At 47.6% G+C, this 17944-nt stretch overlaps 7 protein-coding genes across 7 annotated transcripts, besides 14 other annotated features; all 7 read right to left on the bottom strand.

The window, feature by feature from the left end:
* Positions 1–56: 56 nt before the first annotated feature.
* Positions 57–218: a sequence feature (A-rich).
* A 1177-nt stretch (positions 219–1395) lies between these two features.
* Positions 1396–1448: a microsatellite.
* A 313-nt stretch (positions 1449–1761) lies between these two features.
* Positions 1762–1812: a microsatellite.
* A 50-nt stretch (positions 1813–1862) lies between these two features.
* Positions 1863–1900: a microsatellite.
* A 462-nt stretch (positions 1901–2362) lies between these two features.
* Positions 2363–2396: a microsatellite.
* A 168-nt stretch (positions 2397–2564) lies between these two features.
* Positions 2565–3893, bottom strand: Tb11.01.3630 (eukaryotic translation initiation factor 4E, putative; the record flags this gene model as incomplete). Its single annotated transcript, XM_824146.1, has 1 exon — positions 2565–3893. One exon carries the CDS (start codon positions 3891–3893, stop codon positions 2565–2567), a length of 1329 nt encoding a protein of 442 aa, XP_829239.1.
* Positions 3752–3777: a microsatellite.
* An 822-nt stretch (positions 3894–4715) lies between the features above and the next one.
* Positions 4716–5753, bottom strand: Tb11.01.3620 (hypothetical protein, conserved; the record flags this gene model as incomplete). Its single annotated transcript, XM_824145.1, has 1 exon — positions 4716–5753. One exon carries the CDS (start codon positions 5751–5753, stop codon positions 4716–4718), a length of 1038 nt encoding a protein of 345 aa, XP_829238.1.
* Positions 4986–5072: a sequence feature (GA-rich).
* Positions 5754–6768: 1015 nt separating the features above from the next.
* Positions 6769–6792: a microsatellite.
* A 326-nt stretch (positions 6793–7118) lies between these two features.
* Positions 7119–7179: a sequence feature (AT_rich).
* A 253-nt stretch (positions 7180–7432) lies between these two features.
* Tb11.01.3610 (membrane-bound acid phosphatase, putative) lies at positions 7433–8920 on the bottom strand (the record flags this gene model as incomplete). Its single annotated transcript, XM_824144.1, has 1 exon — positions 7433–8920. One exon carries the CDS (start codon positions 8918–8920, stop codon positions 7433–7435), a length of 1488 nt encoding a protein of 495 aa, XP_829237.1.
* Positions 8921–9279: 359 nt separating this feature from the next.
* Positions 9280–10134, bottom strand: Tb11.01.3600 (uncharacterized protein; the record flags this gene model as incomplete). Its single annotated transcript, XM_824143.1, has 1 exon — positions 9280–10134. The coding sequence occupies one exon, from the start codon at positions 10132–10134 to the stop codon at positions 9280–9282; it is 855 nt and encodes a 284-aa protein (XP_829236.1).
* Positions 10135–10302: 168 nt separating this feature from the next.
* Positions 10303–10334: a microsatellite.
* Positions 10335–11136: 802 nt separating this feature from the next.
* On the bottom strand, positions 11137–13005 carry Tb11.01.3590 (uncharacterized protein; the record flags this gene model as incomplete). Its single annotated transcript, XM_824142.1, has 1 exon — positions 11137–13005. The coding sequence occupies one exon, from the start codon at positions 13003–13005 to the stop codon at positions 11137–11139; it is 1869 nt and encodes a 622-aa protein (XP_829235.1).
* A 696-nt stretch (positions 13006–13701) lies between these two features.
* Positions 13702–13723: a microsatellite.
* A 111-nt stretch (positions 13724–13834) lies between these two features.
* Positions 13835–13863: a microsatellite.
* A 31-nt stretch (positions 13864–13894) lies between these two features.
* Tb11.01.3580 (hypothetical protein, conserved) lies at positions 13895–14920 on the bottom strand (the record flags this gene model as incomplete). The annotated part of the gene is made up of 1 exon (XM_824141.1): positions 13895–14920. One exon carries the CDS (start codon positions 14918–14920, stop codon positions 13895–13897), a length of 1026 nt encoding a protein of 341 aa, XP_829234.1.
* Positions 14921–15334: 414 nt separating this feature from the next.
* Positions 15335–15357: a microsatellite.
* Positions 15358–15597: 240 nt separating this feature from the next.
* Tb11.01.3570 (hypothetical protein, conserved) lies at positions 15598–17355 on the bottom strand (the record flags this gene model as incomplete). The annotated part of the gene is made up of 1 exon (XM_824140.1): positions 15598–17355. The coding sequence occupies one exon, from the start codon at positions 17353–17355 to the stop codon at positions 15598–15600; it is 1758 nt and encodes a 585-aa protein (XP_829233.1).
* A 437-nt stretch (positions 17356–17792) lies between these two features.
* Positions 17793–17836: a sequence feature (GA-rich).
* Positions 17837–17944: the final 108 nt, after the last annotated feature.

Here is a 17944-nt window from a genome sequence, read left to right as displayed (position 1 = left end):
CGTATCTTTTTATACCCACCCCTCGCATCACCATAGTCGAACTGTATCGCTATTTGTTTCCTTACAGTATTTTTTTTCTCATTTTTTTTTCCTTTCTTTCCGTTTTAAACGCTTTATTTTTTTCTTTTCCTCCCTCCTCCGTTTCTTTTCTTTAGCGCCGCCCCCTCCTTCTCATCTTACCTTATCTTCCTTGCACCTTCCTTTGTTCCTTTTCTTCCTCACGTGGAACACACAAGTACAGTTGTACCTATATGTGTATAATGTACGCGCGAATCACATTACGTTAGTGTTAGTCGCCCTATCTACCTCCTCTCTTGTCATTATCCATTCTTTTTGTTGCCTTTTTTCCTTTTGTTTCGTTACTTTAGTTACTATTGCCGTTAGTATTAGTTATTACTCATTATTCATACATTTCCCTCGCCACCCCTTAACTCGATCTCGTTCAAGAAAATAAACTAAAGAGCGGTGAAACGTGTTGCGAACAGCAGGGATTAGAGAAAAGAAAAAAAAGGGGGGCGGCTCTGCCTCTGCCTCCGCCTCCGTCCCCCTCCCCTCCTATTCGCCTCACATATCTGAATTTTGCTTAGCGCGGTTATGCACAAATGAAAGAAAGCGACATATTGCGCGACCTTCATTGTGCTGACGCATCGCACCCCAAACGCCGTCAACACCACACACTACTCCCTTCATAATTTTTTTTTTCATTCCTTCCTCTCTGTTACCTCTTTTCTCTTGCTGACAATAAAAAGATCCATTCACTATTATCTTTATTAGTTTGCTTTTACGCTCCCTCGGTAGGCCAAAAGCGACACCCAACGTACCACACCGAAAGAACCACCGGAATCAATCAAAAGCCCTAATAGACACGCAGAGCGGAACACAAAAACGGGAACGGGGCACTATGAAAATAATAATAAAACAAACAAAAAGAAACGAAACGCGGGGTAACAAGGAGTAGCCAAAACTAAGAGTTGATGTACTTGGTAGCGTGGATTCCCAGCCGGCACGCGCACCACACATCATCGTTCCCATTCCCATTAATTACGCCCACAATACTCCTCCCCCCTTTCCTCTCTTATGACATCAATGGGCACAATCACAATCCCAACGATTACAAGTAAACCTGAGGAAGGACCTCATCACCTCTCATCCACCACCCGCCTCCCTCTTTCCCCCACAGTCAAATACCCACAGCTACAAACCAGAAAGTTTCACTTCACCTCTCCTACCACCCAACCCTCCTTAAGGGCAACGAAGTGTATCAACTGAAAAGGAGAAAATAAAATGAAGGAAAAGGATGAGGAGCGGTAGGAAAGGTTAAAGAAATTATGACAGTGACTCCTATGTTCCCTCCCCTACACCTCTGTGTTCACATCTTTGCCTACCACAAGAACTACACACACAAACACACACACACACACACACACACGCACGCAGGCACGCACACAAGGATAGGAAACATGTATAAATAAATAAACAAACATTCATAATATCAAACACACATCACACCGAATTGAAACCTTGCGCTTACACCCACCCTTCCTCGTTCCCTCTTCATGTGTGCGAAAACTGGAGAGCCCGTTGGTCGCTTTGGTAACGGCTATGCACTAAAAAAAAAAAAGAAATAACTGTGCTGCAGCCTAACAACCTCGCGATAAGCTTACGTGCTCGTTGGTGGTCGTAGTGGTGGCGGTGATGGAATTCCGCACTGGCGATACTGCGATGCATTCACGTGAGAAGGAAAAGAGGTCAAGAACCGAAAACAAAACAACAACAGTAACGGTAACAATAATAAGAGTAACAAAAACAATAGTGAAATGTCTGTTTACTAACGCCGAAAACATCCCTTTTATTGTCTTCCTTATATATATATATATATATATATGTACATAAATATATAAAGCAACATAACGAGCCACTGGTCACAAAGACACATGGGCTACAAACAGAGGAGCTGATAAGTAAAACACCACATGGTGATGGAAAAAAAAAACCTTACCCGTAAAAGGAAAAGCGAAGTGCATGCGGGCGACCACGACCTATTTTCAATTTTTCTCTTGTTATGGGGTCGTGACCTTTTCCCGATTACAATACCGCCCGAGCGCTTCAGTGAACACATGCAACACATTTTCTCCGGTTTCGTTTGCTCACTGCGTCGGACACTCCAAACAATGGTGCTACAGCTTTTATAGGAGAAAACAAACAAGTGGTTGGAGACAACACGCCTCAAATGCACTAGCGGACTCGAGTTTAAAGGGCAAGAAAGGCACCGTTACACTCCCCTCCCCACTTTTTTCCCTTGGTGTGTGAAGGAAAGTCCCATCCATCACCTTCCACTCTACTTCCTCCCATCCTTAACATCTATATATATATATATATAGATATAGATATTATATGTGTGTCATTTCCCCACCATCGGTGAGAATCGCATCTTGTCTGTGCGTTCCACCTAATGTCTCCCCTCCCATCCACATAACATGGCATACGCCCACCATACATGCACACACACACACACAAAAGAAAAACATGTTCTGTTTACGGTACGTGTACGCAAGCAGCGATTACTAAAGCGTGAAGTCGGGTGTTATCCTCGACGGTTTTCCTTTCATCCTTCCGGCCAGACTACCGGGGGCACCAACCTGCGTCCTTTGATGCGAGAAATATTCTAGCTTTTGCAGTGGCTTGGGCCCAATAACCTTTTCTAATAAAGTCCTCAGACTACGGGCTAAGGACCTGAGCTTCAACTCATCTGAGCTGGCTGTCCAAATCTGCAGCGTTGTGGGTTTGTTCTGTCGCACCTTGAGCATCACGCCGTTGAGGTTCGTTGTACTCTCCGCCAAAGATTCCCCACTGCATGCCATGAGCATCGCCATGAAAGCATCATCCATTGTCTGCTTGTTATTCAAACCCGGCTTGTCTCTGTCAAATATTACGAAGGTGATTGTTCCACCATTCTTATTACGGGTGTGCTCCCAGTTCGGCCTAATGTCCCGACGGAACCAGTGATATGTGAAGGCGGGCAGCAACGTGGATGGAGGGGGCAGGTGCCTCCACAGGCGCCAGAAGCACTCAACATCCCCAACAAGGTGGACGAGAACCGGGTGATACGCTAACGGAGCTCCAAACGGTGTTGGATGCTCGTCGGCATAGAGGGCCCACACTGTATTAAACCGAACAGGCTCGGCAGGGGCCGGCTTGTCTAGCACCTCTACCTGAAACAAACTGGGAAGCATCGATCCGCTAAAGTCGTTCTCCACTATCTCACCTACGGTGAAGTTCTGCGTTGATGGTGCGCCGCTGGCATCAACAGAGCCACCATTGGCGGCAACAGCATCTTCCTCCGGGGGCGAGGCTATAGCCACAGCCTTTTCACCTACCTCTACCACTTCCTTTTCCTGAGGCTGAAGTGACGCTGGTGTCGTGTCCTTAAACTCTGTTGAAGGGCCCCGCTGAGCCTCAGGAGTGGCTGGGAACTTGGACGAAATCTTTGGGTTAGTAGGCGTATAGGGTGTGGCGCTAAGTGACAGCGGTTTTGCGCCCGCTTGCTGCACTGAATCACTCTTCCACACAGAAAGCGGAGGCACTGGCTCCACAGACTCCCACGCTTGTGGGACACCGCCTGGTGGGCCGGCAACATATGGAAGTACTTGCCCAACGAGCCCAAATCCTTGGGAGCCCTTAGGCTGGAATGGCTCTGCACTCGCGCGAAGTGTTGTCTGTGACGACGGCGCCACCTGCTGCTGTTGCTGCTGTGGTGGTGGTGGTGGTGGTGGTGGTTGTTGACGTTCCCCGCGGACCGGAATCTGCCGGGAGCCACCACCGTTTCCACGCCGACCACCGGATCCTGGTGTGCGGTTCCCCTTCGGTACAAATTCCTCCGCTTCTGGATTCATATAACCTCGCTGCCTGTTTGCTACTCTCCCTTATGTCGGAGGTTTACCAACTGTTACCTTCTCCCTGAAAACTAGAGAACAAAGAAATGACAAAAAATAAGGGTGAAATTACAAGTGCACAACAACTCCGTTGTGAAGCACCACACCACTTTTGGAGAGAAACGTATGCTGGCTCCGACGATGAAACTATTTGGACCTAACTGTGCGTGAGGTAAAGCTTCCGGGTGTATGGAAACGAGCCGCCCCCACAACACTCACGCGTAAAACATAATTTTTTCATACCAAACCTACGAAAACACCAATGTGACACGGCACCCCACCGTCCCTCACCTCTCCAATTGCCTCTTTCCCTTGTCAGCCTTTGGGACGCACATCACGGGTCCCAGCGTCCCCCTTGTTCATTTACACTCCCTTATCGTTGTGGTCGGCAGCTTCCTTCTGTTAACTTTATGTTCTCGAGTACCCAAAAGAGCAATGGCTTTCCCTCCTCGCCACCTCTGTCCGACTTGTTGGGTAGAAAGATACGTGTATTGCTGGTCACCGGTCTTACGGTGTGAAAAGCTAGGGTGCTGACAACCGAAATGAGGACACAGCTAGAAGAGCGGAAAAAAAAATGGAAAAGAAACTAACAAGGGTGTAGGGACTAACAGGTGCAGTGCACTGCATTGTGTAGTAGATGCTGTTCAGTAGAGGAATCAGTTCTTTGCGGCACAAGCACCAACAACGTGATTCTTAAATCGCATGCCCAAGCCTTTACACGGTTCTTATTTTCCTCCTTTGTCTCCACAGGGGTCGTCCAGCTCGGAATGGCTTGCTTCGGTTTCAGATGTCCATCACAACTCCATCAATAACAACTGGCTCGTCCCGAGGGCGGCTCACACGCCTAAATGCACGCTGCAACTTCAGTATGTCCTTCCTTACCTCCTCGCCAAACGCCAAGGGTTCCATTTCACCGGAGTTTACTTGATGGAGCAGTGGACGCGCACGCTCCAGGAACTGATCTCCGTCACCACGCAGGGCTTCGTCAAGTTCATCGCTTTCGCAGCAGCGAACCAACTGCTCGACAACGGCAACAACCAGCGCGGCGTCTAGCTCCTCATCCTCCTCCTCGTCATCTTCATCTTCCTCATCATCACCGTATTCACCTTCCTCTTCTTCCCGCCCCTCATCCGCATCTTCACCGCCCAGCTCACAGCGCTCATCACAGTCAAGATAATCATGGAGTTCCCTGTCTTCGGCACAACGCTCACGCGTCCCTTCAGAACCACACACTTGTTGCAATTCAGTTTCGTCAACTGTGAGCGTGTAACCATCTACCGCCACGGCTCGGACAAGTCCATCATCATCAAACAGTGGCCGAGGCCTCCTTTCCACCCCGGTAGCGCACGCATTCAATTCGTCTTTTTCCTCCTCGCGGAAACGTTTGTGTGAATTCGAGAGGGTCCCAACCTCCTCCGCACGCAAATAATTCCGCAGCCCTGCCGCAGTTTCCCACAAGGCTGGTGCATCGACAACTTTCACACGGGGGCGCGTCGGCACCTCCGCAACCCCCTCAACATCCTCCACGAAATCGGGGTCCTCCTTTTCTTCCTTTTGCTTCAACGCATCCGCTTCCTGACGCATGACCATGAGATCCTCCGCTGGTGGCCTCAGGCATGCCTCTTCCTCCACCTCAACGGCAATTGAACCACTGCACCCGTTACCATTATGGAGAACCCCACAAACTTCCCCCATCATAGGCGTCCCCATTGCTGTGGATGCCACAGTTCCCTTATCATCGTCTTCGTCATCGCTGCTGTAGAGGAATACAAGTTTTGTGCGGCGCGCTGGCAATGCTGCTACATCCGTGCCAAAATCCATCAGTAGAGAGAGAGAGAGCAAACAAAAGATTGAACGAGTTTCCTCTTGGTTAGAGCAGCCGTCGCACTCGCCTTCACTGTTTGCCACCGCTAGCACCCCCGCGTATGTGCAGAGGGCTGATGGACAACTAGATGAACTAAAGGAGGTGTGAGAGGAGCAGCCGCTGTAAAGCTACCTGCAGAGTACAAAAAAAAAAAAAGAAGTTTCCCTTCTTCTGTCCTTTCCATGGTAGCCATACACACACTCAGCGCGCGAGAATGTGGTGGAGGTAGAAGTTGTCGTAAAAAAAAAATAAAAAATGTGGGTTGAGGTGTGTTAGTGCGTGGCCTCGTCGAGGATGATAAGAAGCAGAGGAAAAGGAATTGCACCACAGGGAAAACTCGCGTGTGCATCCGGTGCTTACAGTAAAAGTACGAAAAGCAAACACAATAGCACGCACACAAAAAAGTAAAGAACACAAAATGATAGTAATAAGAAATACCAAACAGTGTCCACGAACCACATGACCGCGACAATGGAAGGTGTCATGTAACGTTGCTGCGGTTCAGTGGGGCAGTGAGGGGCATTAGCGCAGCCACTATTGTGGAGGTCATAGTTTAAAAGTCCCGCAGTGTAACATTCATCACATGGTTCGCTTATTTCTTATTGTTAAGTATTCTTAATAGAACAGAGAGAGGAAACAGTTTTCCCTCCACTGCGTACTTGATTGTACGAGCTTTTGGCTTTAGTTGTGCTTGAACCGTTGGATACACGTGCTTCAAACATCACAACGCCTGTTAAATACTTTCCTTGTTCCTCCTCAACAACAACCTGATAAAAATGTTTAAAAAACAGCTGGTCGTCTACCCCCCCCCCCCCCGATCCGCGAACAAAAGATCCCCTCGCCCCCAAGAAATAAATCTTTCATTTCCCCCTTAATACTTCTTTCCTCCTGATAAAACAAATAATATGAATAACAAATACGATAAGAAAAAAACATGCTACGGACAAAATAGGATGGCCAGCCACTATATCAATATATATATATATATATATATATTCGAATTCGTTCCTCCCTTCCTCTCCCCGTCATTCTTCATTTAATTCTCTATTTCATCCTCCGCTTCACTTGTTACCTCTGTTATCGTAACCTTAACACAATGTGCAAAGTAAACAGTACAACACACACTCCAACGTGTGCAGAGCCTGAGCTTTGAAGGTAACAAAAATTTAAAAAACAAAGAATTACATACAAATGAAAAATAAAACGCACTGCCACAGAGTTCCTAAATTTAAGTGGATTTCTTTTAGACCCCTTCCCCTTCCGTGGTCTAGTCTACTACTGTTTGAGGGGCCGACAACCTCAAAAACCAAACGCACGAACACAAAAAAATAATAATAATAAATAAACGATTATATAATACCTGATATTTAAATAAATAAATAACAATTTACGTGTTTATCGTGAGGAGGGCGCTTTTTAACGCTTCCACCATCCACAACTCACGACAATGTCCGTCCTTCTCCCCCACCCCCCCGTGCCTATGACCCCTGTACAACTGCACATCACTGATAAATATTCATGCCATCATATCTCGGCAAAACATTGAATATTTAACAATGATGTCAGAGAAAAAAAAAGGAAAAAAATACAAACACGGCATACTGGCCACCGCAGTGCATAGCGACCTGTAAAAAATTTAGACAGCCATCTTTTGTTTAAACATCACCGGGTACATTTCAACCATGATAATGCCGAGCATCACCCCCGAGAATAAGAGAGCGATACAGAGGGACGCAACAACGCCACCTGTGAGAATCGCTTCATCCGCATAAAGAGATGTGCACATACCACTCACCACGTCGTAAATGTGGCCATCCGGGCATGCCAGGCGTGGACACAGCCTCCGGTAACGCTCACACTGTGGTGATGTGGGCGGACCCACTACACTACACTGTAAATTATCTGCCGTACTGGTGTCTAAATGACAAATGGCACCGCCAGCACCTGTACCCTTGCTGCTGTCCACGAAGCGCACAAAGTCATCGAAGGGGCAAATGAAGCCATCCTTTGACTTTACCCCACTCGAATCCCCCGCAGCATTGACACATCGAAACGGGAAGTCAGCGGCTGACGGCATGGCAGCGGGCTCCGTTTTCACAACAGCGTGGCGTAGGCGTACAAAGTACACTTCCGTAGTGTCGTCACGGAGAAGGTCAATAAGAAAGGTTTCAGCAACTGGCACTAGGTCCGTTGGTTGGTACCCAACAGTAGTACGGATTGGAGTGTTGTGAACATACTGCATTACTTTGTGAGTGTTGTAATTGACATCATCCTTTTGCAACATCTTGCGACGCATTCCCAAAAGAAGTTCCTGTGCCAATGGTTGTCCAAGGCTCCCACGGGCTTTCGCCAGTTCATCCTCAGTAGAGTAACCGTAAAGCGTATGGGAGCGAACAGTTGCAACAGCATCCAGTCGTCCCACATTTTCCATCACCGTTGGCGCACCACTACCACCATCCTTCATTGCAGAGTACATCGTTGCGAGTTGCTGCAGACGGTGGCAGCACCAAACACGGTTGTCGGCTGACGAACACGCTTCGCTTAACCCAACCTCCCTCCCCATCGTACCAATAACACTGCTGTCGGGGAACTGCTCGTCTACAGCTTCTTCCATTGTCTTATTGAAATGCTGCGCTTTTGCCTCGTTCCCGAGGACAAACGAAGGGAGAGCATTAACATTGAGTAGCGTATCATCCGCGGGAGGTGCTGAAATCACTGCAGGTGTGATATTACCCTGCTCCTCGGCGTATATACCCTTCAGTAAAGCTGTTGCAGCCTGCACCAGTGCGGGATCAGCAAAGGAATGAGTGTACACAGCGGCCGAATCATATGTGGAGCCCAACCATGCTTTGGCCCCTTCTGTTTCATCATCATTTTTGTAAAGTTTCTCAATGTAGGCACCCATGTCGATAAGCTGTTGCACGCCATGATTTGCGATGGCGGCACAACTGCTCCCGCTGTCGGGGCTGCATAGTTTTTCGCGATCGGGTGTTCCGACGGGCGGCGGGGTGATTCCACCACGATGAACCACCTGGACAAGCTCCAGCACGTACGAGCAATTTGCGCCTGTAGCAGCGAGGAGTACGAAGATAGCCCACCACACAAGTGAGAGTGGACGCATCATCGATATAATGCCGGGGTTTAGAATTCAGCTGATCAGTTTAATTCCTTTTGTATGAACTTTGTGTTTATCAACTCTTTTAAATGTTTGTGCCCTTGATGTAGTTAATAGTCTTACAGCAATACACATTGGAGGGAATGGGAAGGAGAAAGAAGAAAAAATATGTATGTATGCGCGTGTGGAGCTTTTAGTGATCGGTGCAAAGGGCATTTCGAAAGAGTGGGGTTGCGCTTAAACGCAGAGAGGGATCGGTAATGATTTATTTTATTGAAAAATGGTATAATAACAAAGTAAGTTGCCGTCGTAGGGAAAAGACTGCGTTACGGCTTGTGTGAACGACTCACCTTTTCGGATTATCGTTTTTACTGAAACGTTATGGTAGGTGTTTCTACCGTTTGCTTGCGCCCGTCGTTACCAGCTACCAGAGCATTTACTGCAGTGTCAATACGCTCGGCAAGCTCATAAAATGGGAGGGCAGCATCTAGAGAGCGGTCCCCCCTTAGTGCCGGCGGGTATCCTTCGTCTGTGTCTGACATAATGCGTTGTTGGAAAGGCACCTCACCGAGGTATGGAACCCCAAGCTCCTCCGCCGTCGCCTTGACTCCACCAGTACCGAAAAGATAATGCTTTGTCTCGCATTGGGTACACTTAAAGTAACTCATGTTTTCCACAATCCCAATTATAGGCGTGTTTACTGCTGCAAACATATCTATGCCACGCCTGACGTCTACTAGGGCAATCTTCTGTGGTGTAGAAATGATAACGGCACCCCTCAAAACCACCTCTTGTGTAATTGTGAGGTGGACATCGTTCGTTCCCGGGGGCATATCAATCACCAGGTAGTCCAACTCATCCCAGTCTGTTTGAAACAGTAAGGCCCGGATATACTTATTCACCATTGGTCCTCGCACAGCTATAGCTTCATCATGAGGAACGATAAGACCCATGCTCATAACCTTCACCCCAAAATTGGTAGGTGGTGCAAATCGGTCACTCCCCGCCACGCGGTAAGTTTCCACTTGGGACGAGTCCACGCCCATCATCGTAGGAATGGACGGTCCCGTGATGTCTGCATCCACTACACCAACATTAAACCCGATATTTTTCAAAGCAAGTGCAACATTAACGGAACAAGTGGACTTTCCCACTCCCCCCTTCGCACTACACAGTGTTATAACATGCTTCACCCCTGGTATGGCAACGCGTGAAAACTTCATTAGTGTAACCCTGCGCCCTCAACGTAGCGGCCTCCACCTCTTCTTTCAGATGCCACCGCCTTTTTCGCCACTGGTACCAGAGGTTATGTCTGTGCCTCCACTTGCAGGCGGTTCTGAAAACCCTGTAGTGGACTGCACGAATCTACCCCCCTGGTTTGAAAAGAAAAAGAAAGAAAAGGAAGGGAAGGGAAGGGAAGGGAGGCAATATTCCCGACTAGTTGTACGACAAATTCCCTGAATGCAGTTGATAAGCCAAGGGAGAAATAAGTGGGGTGGTGGAAAGGACAGTTACCCTCGCATCTTCACGAGGTAAAGGAAAAAAGAGGAAAAAAAGCACGTAAGTTGCGTACCCCTATCAGTGAAAGAAAAGACAAAAAGAGAAGGGCCTTCCATACAGCCAATCACGGGAGTCGTCAGTCCCTCCATTTCGCTCATCATTCGATGACGTGTCAGCGATCTTAACGCAGCTTGACGAAACCAATGTTCTCGGCATTCTCACGGAAGCACTGACGACAGACGTTCAGTTCATACTTGCGGATGAGAGCCTTTTGGTTGGAGCAAATGACGCAGTGGCGGGATCCTTTGCCCATGCCAATCTTTTGGCGGGAGCGCCATTGGTGGAGGTGACCCATTTGTCTACTTCCTTTTGCTTTGTGCTGCTACTAAGCAGGAGGTCTTTCCTTCTCAATCCTTCTTGGGGAAACTTTTTATTTTATTGTTAAAAGTCGTTCAAAGAAGATATAGACGAACCCAAACACATCAACATGTTCATGTAGCAGTGCATGGAAGGAAGACAGGTAGTATGAAGGAGTGAAAGCCCGTTGAGGCGTGTTCCTTCTCCGTTTGAGACATAGCACACCACCGTCGCGAACGCGATAACGAATTGTATATATTTTTTTTGACTAAAGTATTTTCTTTTAGCAAATGACACACAGCGCTTTCACTAAAAACTTTCGATACCTCACACCAGCCCCCACAGCTGAATGATGCTCCCGTAATTCGCTACCTCAGCTTCAGCTCCCGCTGATCTTGCCGTAATTCCCTCCACCTTAATAACGCAATAAGCAACCCGACAGACACGAGGACGGTTCCCAGCACGATTAATAGCAGTTCCTTGTAGGTAGCGAAGGCTAAGTAAAGCTGCAAGCGCCACCGGTCCGCAGAAGCCAGTGGTTGCATCCATGTAAACACGTGAGAATTTGGCACGAGATTGGCTGACCAGCGGTGATATAGAGCGTCCTTACGAAAAAGAATGCCGACCGTGTATTCCTGGACGTATGAAAAGGTGCGACCTAAGCCGAAAAACAACTGTGGTGACTGAAGCGCATGACCTTGGCTTCGAGACATCTGCGACCCGTAAGCCCAACGCTTCTTCATGGTAATATCATTCCATCCAAAGCGATGAACCGCAGAGGGTTGATACAGTCCCCATGGGTCACCAGTTCCTACTCCGTTGAGTGCACTTCCAGTAAGGAAGTAGTTTTGCTCCAGTGATGGCGTGTGGGAAACATACAAGGTCAGTGGAACAACCTCACTACCGTGATAGGTTAAAACAATATCGAGCTGACCTTTACCGGAGATCGTGGCAAAGAACGCCGTTGCTGATCCAAATGGTAACGACTGTTTTTTTGAATGGTCTGTGAGTGCATCGTCCACCGGAGTACACCCAAGAAACGTCCCATTAGGGTTCGCGGCACTCTGAATCAACAGCGGGCCGCGCGTACTGGGAACCAGGAGGTCCACATAACCATCTCGGTCGCAATCACCGGCCCGAAGGATCAACGGTGATTCTCTTGAGTTAGGTATAAACAATGGAAAGTCCGCACTTACGTCGATACCACAATTAGCGTTGTCTTGAAGCAAGAATATAGATGAGGGATCCTTTAGAAAGCCGTAGGGATGCCCGGTACAACAAGAGCTGCCTCTGCAAGAAGTCGATCCCTGCAGGTTGTTTTGAAATACCGCAACACCATTAAAGGCAGAACAGTTCCCAAAGACCTTTAATTCACCTTCCGTACGGCATAGGGGAAATATCAAATCGGGGGCCCCATCGCCATTGATGTCCGCAGTACTTGGAAACCCATACCGATTTGCATCTGATAAAGTCAGCAGAAGTTCATGTCTAGCGGTTCGCGGGAAGAAAGCATAGACCTCAACTATATTTGTCGAGATGGTGTGAACCATGTAAAGCAAGTCAGCGACGCAGTCTCCGTCGATGTCATCTGAGATAATGCTAAGTGGAACTACCTCCCGTACCCCCTTTTCCCCCGTCACAAACTCTTCCGGTTCGAATGTAGGTAGACCCTCTCCTCTGCACATCCCATCTTTAGACGTCTCCGTTGTAGCCGACAGGACAATGAGCGAACCATTTGTGTCCACAAATGCAATATCGGACAGACCGCATGTGCCATCCACATTTACAATGCTTATCTGAGGGATGGTGGAATCATAGTTAAGTGGCCCGCCCGTCTCAATAGCAGCCGGTGTCAAACTACGGTTATTACCATCAATAAAAAACAACGACCCACCTTCTCCCTGAACAAGAATGTCCAGCACGCCATCCCGATTCAAATCTGCCACAATGGTGCTGACAATTGGCTCACTAAACTCGGCTGACTCCCAGCAAACACTATAAAGGTCATCACCACCTTCTTTGCTGCAGTACCACACAAGGGACGCGCGATCCTCCCATGTTCCAATAAAACCTACTCGGTTTTGGTTATTCCAGTCCGCAAGCGATGTGACACGCAGAGCCTTTGGAGGGAGCTTAAAATGCAGTTCAGTGGAATTGACCCAATTCGTTTGCGCCAAGCAGGCGTTGCAACATAGAAGCAACACAGATATGAGAGAGATAGGATTGCACCTATTCATCCCTTTTCTTCGAGTATTGCATTCACACGTAAGCAAGAACAATATAAATATACACGCGTATTTGCCAAAGTGGACGCGTTGATAAGTGTGTTCGTATGAAAAACAAAAGAAACGATAGTGGAAACAGTAAGAGTATTGCTAACAACGCATCAGCAGGAGATTGAGAACAAATATGAGAAGGGGGGAGGAACTGAAAGTAAAGGTTGTGGTAAAAAAAAACCCGCTTCGGCATCCTCGGCACAGAAAACAAGGAAAAAATCGAACAGGATAGGGCCAATCAAGGAGCACAGGCTAATGGACGAGTCGGCGATATACCGCATCCAACAAAGCAAGAAAAAAAAGGGAGGAAAGACAAAGCAAAGGCGCAGAACAATCAAATGATACGAGGAAGTTCCCCTCGTGGCAACAACTTTTCACCTCATCCCTGCAGGCATCAGTATCGACGGGGGCCGCGGAGTGGCAGTACATGCATTTGCATGGTTTTGCGTCTGCCCAAACACGACTGCCAAAAGCCACCCGCCATTTGTTGTTATTTTTTTTCTTTTTTACAGCGTGAAATCCTCCGCTACCGCCAATACCACCACAAGGTGCATACCACACGAGTTTGGTTTCAAACACACCGGACCGGCTGCCCATCTATACATTTAATTCGCACCCAAAAAGGTGAAGTGAAACTACACACATGCATACGCATTGTATATATATATATATATATATACAGGTATTTTTTTCTCCATACCCCTAGTTCAGTAAATACACCATCAGATAAGTCAACACAGCACCCTTCCAATACGGTGAACTCATTAACACTAAAAATAGTTGGGTGAAAGTGTGTGTGTGTGTGTGTGTGTGTGTGTGCGGGGGGGAGGGGAAACATCGTCTTTCCCTTCTACTCCTGGAAAGTTGCCAGCACTTCGTCTCCGACCATGTGAGAGACAAAACCGAAGGCTTCCTCCACTGTGTCGAATGGGGGTTTGCACACCATCGCTTGATGGGACCTTTTGTTCGCACCATACCAGGCCGTTGTTCTACGCTTTCTGTCTTCATACAGTTCCTCCAACCTCGGGGAGCGCAAATCCACAACAACAGAATCAAAATTGCCCACAGCCTGTACAAGAGTTTTCGCAATGCGCCGCTCTGCTAGGAACTTATTCGCAGGCCATTCCTCCTTTGGAATCTCCGTGATTGTCCGCATTTTGTCGTACATTTCCCTTTCGTTGAAGGCACAGAGCTGTTTTTGCTCCTCCCGCAGCATATCCCCTGGTAACCCGCGTTGAGAAGGCGTTAGCATAAAGCCGCTACTCATCAACGGCACGAGGATGTCGTTTATGCTGGAAACGAGTAGGCGACGCTTAAAGGCAGCGAGGCATGACAAGTGCTTTGGTGATAATAACCGATCCGTAAGGACATCTGACCCGAGAAACATGTCATGGTACGAAGTAGAGTAGAAGAAAGAGATCAACCGACCCAAATAATACCGTAAGGTTGAAGCCATCTGACAAACTCCTCCGTGAGGTGTGGCAATAGTACAAAACATGTTCCACTCTATTTCGAGTTTCCCTTTTTGGGATTCAACTTTGTCCCAAACCCGTGGGAGCGCCTCACGCACGATGAGTCCACCCATCGAGTGACAGACGAAACTCATCTGCACAACAACCTTCTCACGACCGCCATCGCCCCCGGATTGCGTTGGTGTTGAGCATAATTCCTTGATTTCCCGAATTAAGTTGTCTGCAAGTCGCTCTCCACAAGGGACCACACCATCATCTGTGCGCATACCTTCATTTTTATATGACTCCCACACGATAAGTCGGGGATCCTTCGCTTTTAGGTACTGCGAGAGACACGCCAAGTCCAGGTGTGTACCGTGTGATCCGTGTTGTAAAACAACCATACACTTCTTTGCGACTGTCATTTTTCTATATCCATTCGATGTATGTACTGTCGTTGCCGTTATTGCGGTCTTTTAATGTTTTGCCGCAAAAAAAAAAGGAAAGAAAAAAACAAGCAGATGAGAAGGTGCAGATTACTTCGCCGCTGAGGCCATGAGTTTGAATACGCACTTATCCATCGCATGTCCCCTTACCTTAAGAGCACAGGTAAGAGGAGGGAGGCAAATTAACATATACGTAAAAAATTTTTTTAAAAAGGGAGGGAAAGCATCACGCCAAGATTCAGTATAGAAGACGACAACACAAGAGCCACCGCAAGTGAATAATGGAGAAACACGCACAAACAAGCGGACCGTTTTGTTCATTTGTTTCCGTTCCTCCAAAATCATAGCTGTGAACCACCTTGATGAAAACTTCTTTTTACGCCACCGCCCAACATATATATATGTATATATATATAAACTCGACCATCACTAAAAACAACCTGAGCTTTGCCCTGCTCTTCCAATGTGCTGCATTCATTTTATTTTATTTTTTGTTGGTGTCCTTGTCTTATTTGTTTTCGCCCACTTCCACGATGAGTGCAAAAAGCCTAATCGTCTGTCATCACTTCCCACCATAAACGAAAGGAAAGAAAACTCGTAGAAAGGGCATATACTTCCCCCTCCTTTCTCTCACATTTCCCTCACACATAGCAGCTTCAAACACGGATGACTGAATCTTTCTTATCAGACTCCACAAGACACTGCGGTCCCACAACGCAGTTCACCACGCGAATCCCTGGGTTCAACATTGCAGAGGATCCAATGACGGAACCCGTAATTGTTGAGTTTGCCCCTATTTCCGCATTATCTAGAATAATGCTATTTGTGATACGCACGTTTGATCCCAATATCACATTGCTCCCAACGATGCTGCTGGTGATGAAGGCACTGCCTGCCGGTGCTGAGCGTAAGAAACTACACTTGATGTGAACCCTCGAGGATTCATTCTTCACCACGACTGTAATGGGTGAGTCGGGAAGCAAATTGCAGAGCGCCAACGCGCTGGCCGGTAACGAAGGGAACATCTCAACTGCCGTCTCACAATTGTGGTTGGATGCCGTCTGTTTTTGGTGGTGATGCCGTTCAGCTTGGTGTTGTTGTTTAGTGCTACGGAGATCACCGGTTCCCTCCGCTAAGCCAAGAACTTCGCACTTACTCAACAATATGTCGTGGTTGAGGGCTACAAAATCTTTTCTTGTCTTCGCACGGAACGCACGCATGGGCATCGCCGCATCCTCCTCGTAAATCGTGCAACAAACCAGAAGATTATCCGCCTCCACCGGTAAAACAGGGCCTCGTCGTCCATTAAGGAGAGGTACAGGGGAACTCTCATCAAATAACCAGTGATTGGGAATAGTGTATTTCAACTTGTTGTCGGGCCTCAAAAGAACCCCCTGATCCACATTCACCGTACTGTGTTGGCTGCGGGCGAGGAAAGGAATGCAATCCCGCTGTACAGTCATTCCCTCCCCTGTTGACTCCGCCATGTAATGAAGGACCCAGTTCCGCACAAGGTATGCGTGTACGTCCACAACGTCAGCGGCAAAAGTAAGGTTGGGCCTTCGCGCCGCGAAACCAAAACTAATGCAAGGCTCAGGTTCATCTTCGCGGGGGCAAATGAAATGAAGTCGATGATGACTCACACAATTGGAGCCCTTGTTTGAGTTTTCTGTAACCCCACTAGCAACGGGGCACAATGCACTGCCGTTATTGTTATTGTCGTTACGGACGTGATCTCCGCTTTTCTCTTCATAGGCTACACACGTAAAGTGGTGGGTGTAAGGCTTAGCAGCGCATGCTCCACTCCCTTGGCTGCCTTTGTTGCCTTTTCCACTGCCTGCTGGCGTTGAAGCACTGTTGCCCCTTGCCGTTGGACCTAGCTGCGTTCCGCAACTGTTGCCGTTGCTGCTTGAAATCGGACGAAACAATAGAACCGAAACGGATGCAACTGAGGCATAAAAGTTATGAATAAAGTGTTCCACGTCAACCCCCGGAAGAAAGGTGTCGCAACTGAGCAATAATGCGTCTCGTGGCTTGCTCAGACGATCACTCTTCAATGATTCCTTGTGCTTCAAATAACCCCGCACAACATCACATGTTGTCGTTGGCGTTTGGTTTTGCGTCAAAGGCACTAACACAAAAACAAAAGCTACTTTGGGGAACTCACGGCAAAGGTAACTTTGCAGTGCGGCATAATCCTCATTGACGCAGACAAAAAATGTGGAACAACCGGCCTTTATCCATGGTGAGAGGCAGTACCATATCATTGGGCGGTTGCAGATACAAAGCATGGGTTTGGGCTCATTATCACAAAGAGGATTTAGTCCTGGCGCCTTCCCACCGGCGAAGACAACAATATCAAAGAGAATAGACGCCGACAGCACTGGATGCGCCACTGGAGCCTGGTTTTGCATGTCTACCCTCCTGCGTGACCCAGCTGAAATTGTTCAGGTGAAATATATAGCTGGGCAATATATATATATGTATATCCTGAGTAAACCTTTTGAAGGGCGATAGCAGCGCTCCCGTAGCTTTATGTACCTTACTTCGTTATGTTTGTTAGTTGTTAACTTATTTTCACTACGTAATGTGTTTTCGGTGAAATGCACTCAATTTCATCCACTTGTTTCCACATTTCGGAGCAAAACAACGTCCATTCCATTAACAGATTTAATCCGATGAAGCCAATAGTTAAGTGTAAGAGAAAGAAGAAAAAAAGAGAAAGAAGAGAAAGAGTGTCGAATGAGCTGCATGACGCAGTGAGTGGAGCTCGTACCAGTCACGAAGGAGGAAAGAAAAAAAAAAGAAAAAGCGGCACGTACCATTTCTCACACCATCAGCCTTTCTCACGCTTCTCCCTGCCCCTCTCCCCTCACCCTCCTTCCCCTCTCCTTCCACAAAAAAATACGGAGAAACATAAATGAATTACAAAAATCCGACAGATATACACGGACACATATATGCATCCACAGAGACATATGTATTAATGGACTTACTGGTCTC

Source organism: Trypanosoma brucei (genome assembly GCF_000002445.2).
Source record: "Trypanosoma brucei brucei TREU927 chromosome 11 chr11_scaffold01 genomic scaffold, whole genome shotgun sequence".
NCBI lineage: Eukaryota > Euglenozoa > Kinetoplastea > Trypanosomatida > Trypanosomatidae > Trypanosoma > Trypanosoma brucei.
This window is presented reverse-complemented; position numbering and strand designations above follow the sequence as displayed.